Source organism: Ptychodera flava, chromosome 15 (assembly GCF_041260155.1).
Source record: "Ptychodera flava strain L36383 chromosome 15, AS_Pfla_20210202, whole genome shotgun sequence".
Classification (NCBI taxonomy): Eukaryota; Metazoa; Hemichordata; class Enteropneusta; family Ptychoderidae; genus Ptychodera; species Ptychodera flava.
Genome location: NC_091942.1, coordinates 10,111,228 through 10,123,568, shown reverse-complemented (window position 1 = coordinate 10,123,568; position 12,341 = coordinate 10,111,228). Strand labels below are relative to the sequence as shown.

General features: G+C 36.6%; 1 protein-coding gene across 6 annotated transcripts in view; it reads right to left on the bottom strand.

The window, feature by feature from the left end:
* The window catches only part of LOC139151103 (ankyrin repeat and fibronectin type-III domain-containing protein 1-like), a 232,986-nt gene that overhangs the window by 27,948 nt on the left and 192,697 nt on the right, over positions 1–12,341 (bottom strand). For all 6 annotated transcript variants that reach the window (XM_070723648.1, XM_070723646.1, XM_070723647.1 and 3 more), the window contains 5 exons: positions 10,888–11,021; positions 10,216–10,294; positions 8,405–8,518; positions 4,469–4,566; positions 2,436–2,526 (listed from right to left, as the gene is read on the bottom strand). In XM_070723648.1, the coding sequence (XP_070579749.1) occupies positions 2,436–2,526; positions 4,469–4,566; positions 8,405–8,518; positions 10,216–10,294; positions 10,888–11,021 (516 nt within the window). The remainder of the gene's footprint in view (positions 1–2,435; positions 2,527–4,468; positions 4,567–8,404; positions 8,519–10,215; positions 10,295–10,887; positions 11,022–12,341) is intronic.

Below are 12,341 nucleotides of genomic sequence, written 5' to 3'. Positions count from 1 at the left end.
GTGTGGGTTTGAAACTGCGTACAATCAATATGTACCTGTCCTACAACAGTTCAAAGACTTCACCACATTGCTGCTGATAATTCAAGGCAAAGGTTATTACAGTTTTTAGCGCTTGAGTTACCAGGGCGGCAAGTTTTGATTGCAAACTTTTTAATCGTCAGTTAACTCCATGGAAGAGACAGTGAGGTTCAAAGTACAACTCATTAATAGAACACCACTCTTTAACATTTTAAAACTAAATGAAACCTAATGTACCAAGCATGTCACAATTTGTAATTAATCAAGACATTTGTTATTCAGTTTTAATGTGACATATAAGCTGGAAGTGATTTATGTTTTCAAAATGGAATGAAATATGCTGGTGTTTTATCATTCATAGTTAGATACATATGTATATGTCATTTGAGCTTTGAAACCTTCAATCGCCCATTTCCCTGTAAATACAACTAAATAGAGGATGTACAAAACTCTGGTGGTTATTCTCCCATAATTCCCTGCTACCAAAGGAAATTTGGACAAATTCTATAGGTTTTGTGCCCGATTCATCCCTGTTCACAGCCTTTCATTTTCTATCTTCACAGTCCTCATCATAACACTGTTTGTAATGGAGGAAAACATTGGTGGGTCGTGCATGCAGAGCTCGCAAAAACTGAGAAATCTTTTTGAGTATTTTTTTGTAGAATGGCGGCTGCATTAAGAATGGATATGGAAGAGTGTGAAGAAATTTTTTCATGACTGGTTACCTGTAGCGGGTTTATCACCTAAATACCAAATTCATAATGAAATAATTCACAGATTTCAGAATTAATACGCTTCCATTGCTATTTACATAGCAAAATTGGAAGATAAACATTTGTTTTAAAATTGATCTCACTGTGAGAGACGCTGAAACAATTTCAGAGTACATAGGGATATACAGCAAATATGAAAACCTGCATGAAATAATAATACACCAGTCTCTTAATAAGATAACATCTGCTCTGCCTTGTCTTCAACTCACTCACATTACATTCTACACCCTCTTTGGCTGACAAATCTGATTAAGAATTTACGCAGGCAACCCAGCCTATGGTCACAGTGAAATGCCAAATGTTGACACAGCGTCGACTTATTTAGTCTCCTCAAGATGGTCGTGCCCAAATACACTCCTTGGAGACATTTTAACACGCCAGTTGGTGTGAAGACCTGTCCTGTCGGGTCTTTGAGGAATTCTGTTGAAACGCAGTTGACATTTAGAATTTGAGCAAGAGCCTGCTTGACTACAAAACTGTGATGCATATGTAGAGCTCTATCACACAGGTACTTTTAATAAAACTGGATGGAAAACTACAAAATAGTGTAATGTTTTAGAGTTGACACAACCCTGGATTTATTCTCAAGGGTATAGAGGTTTCCCTTTATCTTCAATTTCTATTTTCAATTGATATCATGGTTTACATTGAGATCTGGTCACTTGCCAACTTTTTCAAAAGATTCGTCATAAAATTCAAATGATAGTCCATTAGGCAGGCCACTTCAGTCTTCACACGCTGCATTTACAGACACCAATAGCTTGTATAATTGAACACCTCTGCCTGTCCTGACATTTGCCTGCCTGTCAAGTTCCGCAAATCTCTACCGCTTTCTTGCGAAATCTACAAGGGCTCACTGTACATTTCACAGCTAGGGAATCTAACCCAGCCGTCTACAACTATTAGAATTGACGCCTTGCTCCTGGCTATGCAGGGATGTTGATTTCTTATGCACAATTCCTCTATCCTGATACACTTTCACAATCAGTTTGTCTGGGTCTTTTCTTGAAGCAATCACGAATAAGAACCTTTTCAAGATTTTACGCTATGAATTTCCCCCACCCATTATTTCTTCTATCTAATCCCCATTACTACAAGGCTGTGGTTTGTCCATATCATTTTCGGTAAAAGTAGGTGGACCTATCTATAGGAAAAGGAGATGTCGGGTTAACATTGCCACTCTGCGTATGTTTTAAAATTACATGTTTTAATCACAACGGTGGGTCATACATTTTTCATTATTCTTTTTGTCTTTGGGTTGTTTGGAATTTGAAAGTCACTTTATCAGGGCAGTCCAATTTTATATCTTCATTAAGGTAGTATGCGCCTCTAAATTTAAATGTTTGATATTCACATAATTAAGGCAGTGAAAACTTAATTTACTTCATGATCTACAAAGAAGTAGGCAAAAGTTTGAAAGTCTAAATATCTGTCCCTATGGCGCATTCTACCTTAATGACTTGAATTTCACACAAAGATTGGAAAAACAACTAGGACTTCAAAATCCAATATCAGAAAAGTTGATATCTAACTAGACATTTCTTGAAACTAAGAACTCAATGAAATCAGTAAAACCCGAAGCTGTCAAGTGGTCAAACCTACTACCCTCAAAACGGGATCTAACGGTATAAAACAAATACTCACATGAAGGTATCGCATACGGAGGTGTTGACAACTGGAATGGTCCAAAACCCTTCATGTTAAACGCCGAGACCCTGACAAAATACTTTGTTCCCTGTTGATAAAATAATAAAGAAGAGAAAAGAAAATATAAAGATTACATAAGATAAGAACGAATATTTTGAATCTACATTTTCAAACATTTTTTCAAGACATATTTATGGATATATCCTACATACATGTACATTTCATTGATATTTTTCAAAAATTTCTACATTTCCATGCAATTTAAAAAAATTCATGGTTTATCATTAGAAGACAAACTTCATGATTCATTATATTTAAATACCACGTAGGACTTTTTTGATGGCGGTGATGACCAATGCACCATTTGAAATAAATCTAACATGAAAAATTGTATTTTGTTCACATTAATAATTATCTTCATTGTCCATTGAATGCATATTCTGTTGACACCAAGTGGTCTGGATGGCCTGAAATTTCCATCATGACTTTGAATATTTAATTAGTTGGGCCTCCCTAGTGATAGAGATATTCCTCTTCAGACTCCCTAGGGATGATTCTGTTGGCACGGGATGACGTCATTTGTGAGTTGCGAGGTATCAAGATCTTTTCAAGATAGCCTAAGATCACAGACTATGGCAGTAAATCAACCTCTTGGAGTTTTTCAAATCTCAAAGAAAGATAGCAGCTGTCAATAGATCATCTTTCACTTTCTTCACACGTGAAATAATGATTTGACCTCATAGAAGCTGTACCATTCAGACTTTCAGGTATTATGAATACCTTTCTAGACTTTTCATTCACCGATGTGAATCTTTACAAGACCTTTTGAAAAAGTTGGAAATATTTTCAGCTAGGGTAATGATCAGTGATTGGCTACATTAACACGGGTGAAAAAATTCCTTTCAGATTACGTGATACTCTTGATGATGATCATGACATTTAGATTTACTCATTTGGCTTCTCTAGGTTTACTTCTGGTGCAGAATACCGATTGCAATTAAAATACAAAACAATAGTGCTGTTCGTGGTCAAACATTTGCTACTCCATACTGCACGCAGCATCACATACTGCTGCATGAAATGTGGACAAATTTGTCAGTGTTGCATGCTTGGCTGTCCATGTAGTTGCAGCTGATATTCTGAGCTGTAAATATGTCATATAGAGTTAATTTTTACACCAGAAGTCATCTACTAACTTAATTAAAGTGATATTTTTGTTGTCCTAACATGTATAGTTTTTAAAAGTGCAATCTAAAATGTGGACAATTATTTATTTTGCATATTAATGAGATGACAATTACATCATTTGCAAACATCCCTTGTGTGCTTTTTGCTTACCTCAGCAAGCTTTAATAAATGATTACTTCACGGGTATGCTGTCTACAATTGTTTGAAATTTTGTGCTTTTTTACTAATTTTCACATCAGCTATGTAACTACTGATTACATAACTTTCATTTTATGGTTTGTACCTGCATCTGAACAGGTGAAGGGAGAAATTACAAAAGGTTGGGTATTCAGAACAGAATTACAGCTTTTCCAGTTAAGGATTAGATTTTAACCCTTTGAGCGCCAAAGTCAACTTTTGTCGCCTAATTTTTTTTTAGATTTTTGCCAAAATTTTGATGAAAACCTGTAGCCAATGAAATGTGATGTCAGTTTGGTCCTATATAATCAAAAAAATTCATAAAAATTGTTATTATATAATAAAATGTTGCATCAAAATTTTGGTGGGAAAAATTACAGCACTCAAAGGGTTAATATAACGATAGTAACATTCATTTCATCACCATGATACCTGGGATGTGAAACTATGCAAAATATTAATTGCAAAAAAAATTGAAATGGCGCATGTAAGATAAAGATGTCAATCAAGGTCCTTTTCAATAGGAGATGGTTATCAAAGTTAAAGCCATGAATTCTAACAAAGGCACAGCGAACTAGAAAGATGGGAGACTGATTCATGTGTAAGATGGAAATCTGAATGGATATAATGAAACTCTTTCAACAGAAGATAGATAGCTTTCTCACCTGTTTCAGGCCCTGTATTGTGTAAAATAGATTCCTAACATCATAGAGGATGTGTTCCCCACATGGGGTGGAAAAATCATCGCTTGTACTCCATTCAACTGGAAAAGAAAGAAAGAAATCAACGATCTGTCATTGTTGAGTGTGAAAAATGTCCTTGCCATCTTTCAATTGAGATTTTTTTCCCTGCGTCTGCGATAAACGTTGTGAAAGTTGATACAGCGATAGCTTTCTCTGGAATAAAATGGTGTAAAACTCAAACTCTGAATTACAACGAATCCTCTGCTTCAAGTGAGCTTGAGAATATTACATGTGAACATGCTGGAAAAGATCAAACACAAGAGGCAAGGCAGAGGTGAAAATTAACAGTTGTGAATTTTTTTGGCCAATTACAGCGTAAATCAGGCGGATTCCTAATGATGACAAATTTCAATCATTAATAAGCAAATATCACAATAATTGCCTAAAATTCCTGAATTCTGGAAATTTCTGTTCCAGGAATAGCTAAACTGGTACTTTATTACCACTGATAATAAGATGAAACTCGAAAAAAATCACACATCACAGGATAAGACCGAAAACTTCAGCAGAAAGTAGGCTTCAAAGAGACAAAATTTGTCCTAACGGCTGTGCGCAGCAACTGACGTTGTGTGCATGAGGCTATATTTAGTAACAAACCTACGATCCTAATCAGTGCTTTTCGGTGATGAGACATAAAATACCTGACCTAATCACTTCATCTAAATTGTGTATTTTGTATCCAGATTTATTGAAATTGTTTCAAACATTCCTTGCCACCAGCAGATCCCCAACAGACACAAATAGCAACAAATAAACGATAAAGAATATCATAACCAATCGAAAAATCTAGGTTGTGTATTTTGTGTCCAGATGTAATGAAATTGCTTCAATTATTCCCTGCCATCAGCAGATACCTCAAAGACAAGAACAGCGATAACTAAATCAAAAGATGTTTAAAAAACTTAATAACCAGTTGCCTTTATCATTGCCTACATGGTCGTTTTATCTGATGCTCCATTCAATTTCTGAAATTATACTGTGGAATTGTCATGGTGACCATCAGTTACAATGTAACACCATAAAAAGACTGTTATTTGCGTCTCACAGAATTGGTTGCACACTGCAAATATTCAGGTGAGGTATATGATCTCATTATCAGTTCACTGTAAAAGTCCAATTTTAAAAACAGCATCACAAAATTTAATATAATGTCTCCCATCATCTTTAGTATCTCATCAGAGTCATTGCCCATTAAATGCTCTACTTTCTATGTCCTTTTGCCCAAGAAAAAAAATGATGTGCAAGCTCTTGATTTTGATCACTTGAGATCTCTGTTATTTTCGCCTAATTTGCGAATCAAACTTGATATTATTGGAATGCTCAATATTTTGCAGTATTACTTTCAAAGCTAGCCAGAAATCCTTTTGTTGCCAAGTTCTAAAGCCTGAGTAAAACCAGCTGGTACTGCTTCTATGCTGGATATACGGTACTCTTTATACCTCACAATTGGATGTGAATTTCAAAACTTTCTTGAATGGGTTTTGAGAGACTTATAATATATTTACGCAATATCGCTCGTGCATATATGAAGTGAACTGGTCAAAAACTCGTGATGTACCGTTGCTGGGTGTGATTTATTGCTATTATATCATAACAATATATTGAAATTCTGGCATGTAATGTAAAAAATACCGCAATTATACGGTGTCGCTCAAATTTGATCAGAATTGGTATATACCAATATGGGTTACCAATGATCACCAATTAATGTTGTTTCTATCTGTTCAGTGGAAGAAAATTCTACGTTGATGTTATGGCAATGATTTCTGCACAGTACAACCAGAAAAACAACAAGAAATATTTAAACCAGAAAAACAAGAATGACAAAAGTAATTAAGGTCTAACTTTAGGTACTGGAGGTCAACTTTAGCAACATGCATAGAAGAAACAAGCCCCTCTTAGTTTAGTATAAACGGTCTTCCCCCATCTACTGTCTATGGTTGCAGCTGGTCTGTTAATATGTAACAGTTCCTAAACAATGACAGGAAATGAGTCAAGATCAGTGGAGTTTGCCTGTTTCTCACTGGCATGCCTCCTGCACATTTATAGGATTTCACTTTTTCTTACCTCATTTGCACATTTTTGACACTGATGTGTTCATTTGAACAAATTCACATCTCAACCCCTGCATCTACCTGTACACCAAATACTGAGATGGTAGCTTTGGCGGTATGGGAGCCTTTGTGTGTGACGGACATACATCCGCACATACCCACAAATATACAGACATACAGACATGCAAATCAGATGCCAATGAACTGATTCAGCTTATACGATAACCTCACATTGGTAAACCAAATGTGAGCTAAAAAACGGATTTTTGCTCAAGCTGAGAGCTTGCATGTAAGCCAGCCATGGTATATTGCCAATATACCACGGTTCTTTTCGCCTCTGGACCAATCAGATCGCTGTATTTGCACCATCAATATACTGGTATGATATAATTTTTGATATCTCCTAACAGGCAGAAAATTGTAATGACCAGTCTATTTCTGATACTGATTCAGATGTTGCAATTTCATGTCCATGTTAGCAATGTCATCAACACTGAAGACAGCATTAGCACCCGAAAAACATCCTTTACATATAAATTTCCAAAGTTAGCTTTTTCGTTCTAAAAATAACACATCCTCAATTTATCCGGTGATTTAAGTTGAAAACAAATGTCACATGTAACGTAAAACTGCGCTGCCTCCCTTGCATGTGTAATGCTTACAATCTATTTTTAGGCCGAGAATTTTCGCAGAGGTAAATTGTCTGTGCGAAAACATGTTGCTTGACCATAGGCAAACTTTCCACTGCTCATTTGGAAAGAGCTTGAGTACACGTTTCTGAGGAAACATTCCGTTGCGATGGCCTCTTGAAATGTCGACAGGCAGAAAGAAGATGGAGTGTTGAGTTCCTAGACGAGTGCCACATGTCATCGATCAATCACACACTCAGGGGAAAAATCTGGGGAATTCTGTCATTAAAGGGAATATCTCAACAGGTATCATGGCCATCTCATTTATGCAAAGCCCATTTCCCAGACCATATCTTTAATCGCACGCTCTTCAGACTTAAGCTCCTGACTATCTTGCTACTAAACCGATTTCTGATTCGCCGATGGCACACTCTGGTCTAAATTTGGCACTCCGCATGACCAATCAAAACCATTGTACTTTGCTCCCTTCACTGCAGGTGACGATGGAGCAACAGATTGGCATCTTTATGATCAACCTATAAAGAACTGCTATCTTCCTAAATTTGATCAGGGAAAAGCAGAGTCAGGCTTCTGCCTCTGCTCTCTTTCACTATTATCGACTGACTGAGAAAGTTGTTCAACCCAGTCCATAAACATAAATCACACGAATCTATTTATGGCTCCTTGAAAGTATCAGAAAAAACATCGCTACAATACAAAACCTACTCTAGATACTTGACGGCGTGTCCCACTAACATAGAATATGAGGGAAAAAAAGTACATTGTGTCTTTTTTTCGTCAGATAGAATTGGCGTAGGGACAGATATTCAGACTCTCAGCTTTTACTTTGCTTTTTGGCATATCACTTGTGGGGGTTCATTTTGAGGGCTCAAAAGTAACTAAAGATTTTAACAGGTTATTATTTGTGAAAATCTAACATTTCATTTTTCCCAACAATTTTAGAAGTTTTCACAAAATCAAAGAACACAAATGGTCAGACCATGGAATTCTACGACACGACAACAAACCCCATATATTGTTTATCAACTTTACTTTGGATCAGTGTTTGAACTATCAAGGCAGTCATTTGGTATGATAGGATATTCTGCTCATCACATAAGTAAGAGAACATGTATGGCTAGAGAGAAATCACCTGAGGTGACAGTTTCACTTACTTTTATATCTTGTAATAACAGCACCGTTTATGTTCGTTGGCTCTTCAAATCGGACATGCAGCGAGGAGCTACTGGCCGTTGTCAAGGTAACACTCCTGGGACATTCAGGAGGCCCTGAGAGAAAAGAGAAAGGATGTAGGTCTCGACTTGAATGGATGACGATAACCGTATTACTTTGTAGCTGATTGCCGTATTTATGAACAAATAATAAAAATGTTATGACATGGCCCAAAGAAATTAATTTGAGAGTTTGAGAGGATATAACATGTGTGAAGAAACAAGCAACTCTACAGAATATTATGACCTGTGTAGAGATATGGATGAGGGCGATTGAATGAGATGTCTTTGGCAATGTACATGTATATTTAAACAAACACCATGAACTGGGGATTGTACATGCATACAAAGTCTGGTGTTTTCTCTGTCTATTTACAGAGGAGAGCAATTCATAGCCTTTCACCAGAACGATATACACATGTTTGACTTTTCAGAAGCAGCAAAATGTATTTGCCTCGCTGCTGACGAGGTGAAGTACATCTGTAAACTTTGCAGTTTTAAAATTTCTCTCTCAGACATGACTGTGTACCTTTCACCAAAATTTTGTTGAAAGTGTGCACTGAATTTTCAGCATATGTGCAAATTCTTTTGGATGCATGATGGTCCGACATGCCCAATTTGCACAATCATACAGCGGAGAAGAAAGTCTGTGCAGACAATTCCAAGACTAGGGATAGAATGACACTATAAGAAGTAGCAAGCAAGGTGGAAAGAGGTCTTTTTGCCAGCATGTACTACTCCATCTTCTTGCTTGAACAGGTCAAATCAATACATTAACAATAGTATGTTGTGTTAAACATGGACGACAAGGTCCAAAGAAGACGGTACAAATCAATATCAAGATACTGAAATCCTTTGTTTGCCCAAACAACCTCTAGTGTAACTGGTTATTTAATGACCTCAACATAACAGTGGCAAATGACAGAAAAATTTGTCCTCTTTTAATTTTAAAGAGATGATCATCGGTATGGTTGTAGAGAAATCCTGCCGACAAAATTTCAAAGAACTATTTCTGTTCGTCTGTACTAATAACTTGTTGAGCTCAAATATCCCTTTTTTCTGAAATCAAAATTCTAACACATTCTTTCTGAGTGAGCTGGTACCAGAAAGTTACCTGCTTTTGTCTATACTATGACTGCTCAACTACTCAACTTGTTATCTTCCAGGGGCAATGATCTGACGCCTTCGGCGAAGAAGCGGCCCTAAGGCTATAAATTAAACTTTCCAATCATGTCTCTCCGCAAACACGGAGGTCCGATCGTAAATTTGCCCTGTGTTCCCTCAGCCCACTCCTGATATAGGGAGACTGAATCACTGTTTGGTCAAAACAGTCAATGTGCACTAAAATTATTTGAAAACCAACGTAGGTAATTAAGTGCCCCGGACGGTCTTTGTCCAGTGTTGACGTAGATTGTCACATGTGAGTAACGGTCAATTCAAAAGTAAACATGACCATAACAGCTTCTGTGTTTCAATCTCTGTATTACGCTAAGCAACGTCTTCTTCCAAACAGATGAAGAACAGGGTATCACATTATTAGTTTAGCAAAAATTAATATTAACTTAACAATTTTTTTGAAGAATGCGTAAAAGTATGATGTTATGTGTTGACTGTACTCTCCTCAAATGACAACTATTGTCTTTTGCTCTGACTTTGATAGCATTTTTCAACTCACTGAAAGCATCCACCTGACTTGTTTGTGAACAAGACGAACAAGACAAGTCACTTGATCGGAAGAGTTGCCAGATACTTACTTGCATGCTCAAACCCTGCTTTCATCCTTTTGAGAAGCCGGAATTTCCATTCCCATTCCTTCAAAATTTTTTCATTTTCCTGGAAGACAATGCTCCGATGCATGAATGATACAAAGCACTGGATTACTGTATGGACAACAGGAGGAACTAGTGTCGGCACTTTGACGACATGTCCCCCAAATACACGCCTCATTTGAATATTATGTAAGCGCATGGACATCACTTAACTGTTGTGTGGATCACTTGCATTCAGAACTAAAGGGCTATGTTTAGCTGTCCAGTGCTTTTTTGTTTGGTAAAAATTCCAACATGACAAAGAAGGTGTACTTGCTGTGTTTTGGTACAATATACCATAGTTCTTGAATGAATAGTGAATCCTACCCAATTGTGTTTGAGACAGACCACTTACTGCGAGGTAAAATATAACTGTGCTTTTGAGGGGAAGGCTACTAGAATGTTGTAAATATAATCTTCTGTTAATAAGAGATGCAGCAATAGATGAATAAAAAAAATCACAAAACATCAAATAACTTTATTTCATGATATGGCAACAGTATCTTCACCGAAACTGAATATTAAAATATTTTAAAAGTCAATTCTATGGGCTTTAAAAGGGAGAAAAAATGTTAATGATATAAGATTACAAGAAAAAAATGATTTCATAATCTTTACCTTGGTCTGTGAATTTGAAGCAGTGGAATTTGTTGAATTTGGATTGATCACGGCAGCAGTTAGGTCGTCAACCTTTCGCTCAGCTTCATTTATAAGAGCCATCAACCTTGACAGTCTAGATTCCTTGAGTAAGACTGAAAAAGACGAAATGAGAAGAAAGCGGAGAATAAATAAATGAAGAATCTTTCTGTGATTGTCGAAATTTACTTAGGACAAAATGAAAAGTTTCATGAAGAATTGCATTGATGGTATTAGACTGAAAGCCAAGGACTGACAACTTCGCCTGTTGACCATCTTCATGACTCTTGTGAGGAACATAAATCTTTTCATTATTACTAATTCTTTTTTCCTAACTGTTTTGAGCAGTTGAGATACCTGACTGGTTCAAAAAAAGATACATTTGTATGCAATAAGTAATTTTGTGAACTTTGACCTTTACACCTAATGCATTATGGGAAAATTTAATTCGGGATACGTCCCAGAAAGATAATTCTGGCAGCTGTGCTAACATTGTAAAGAAGTATTTCATGCATCTGAAAGAGACAAAGGTATATTTTACCAGAGTCTACATTTTTGGTATCTGGCTAAAGAAGTTTTCATCCCATCAGGTATCTGACAAACTAAATGATGGTCCAATTGGTTTAGTCAGGCTTTAGGAGTGACTGTTGTAGAAGTAGAATAGGAATGACATACTCTTGTCATTTGTATTCCCACTTAAAAATTTGTTCGTCTAAAGGGATTTTTTCCCTTTCATGATGGGAAGATTTAAAGCATTGAGGGAGCATACTGGTATAGCTACAGGGTTGAAATGAACGTGATGACTGAGTTGGAAGGGGGAGGTCAAAGCAGTTTGATTTTTCCCATCACTCTAAAATTCACCAGTAGCATAAAATCAGGAATTGGTTTGAAGTGACTCTTGCCTGAGTGATGGATGGTTGATTTCACTCAAGAAAATAAAAGCAGTGTAGCATCTAACCGACCAAACCTTCCAAAGCAGTCTCCCTGCCTATCACTTTGACAAACAGACTTTTGATTTTATCCACTGTAATGTCACAGACAAACCATTCAAAATGTTTTAAAAAGGTGATTTAAAGAGTCCATTAAAATCACCACTACTCCTCATCTGAAACACCTTTTAAGTATGTTTTTATTTTTGTACAACCCACACATTTTCGCTTAAAAATAAAAAAATTATGGCATGGCAGCAATTAAGTCCACAAAAATGAACGTACGACACCAGAATAAGAATTTACGCGTCAGCAGAGCAAAGTGACTTCATGATGTAAAGAAAGTGGTGTTTACACACTCTGTAGTATCAGAGATTTCAGGAGACTGATTGTGTGGACTGAGTCAACTAGACAGCTTTTGATTTAAGAACCATGTCTCTATTCAATACACAGGTGAACTACACACGTCAGGCAATATATTTAGATAAACTGCTCCTCAGAAAGCTG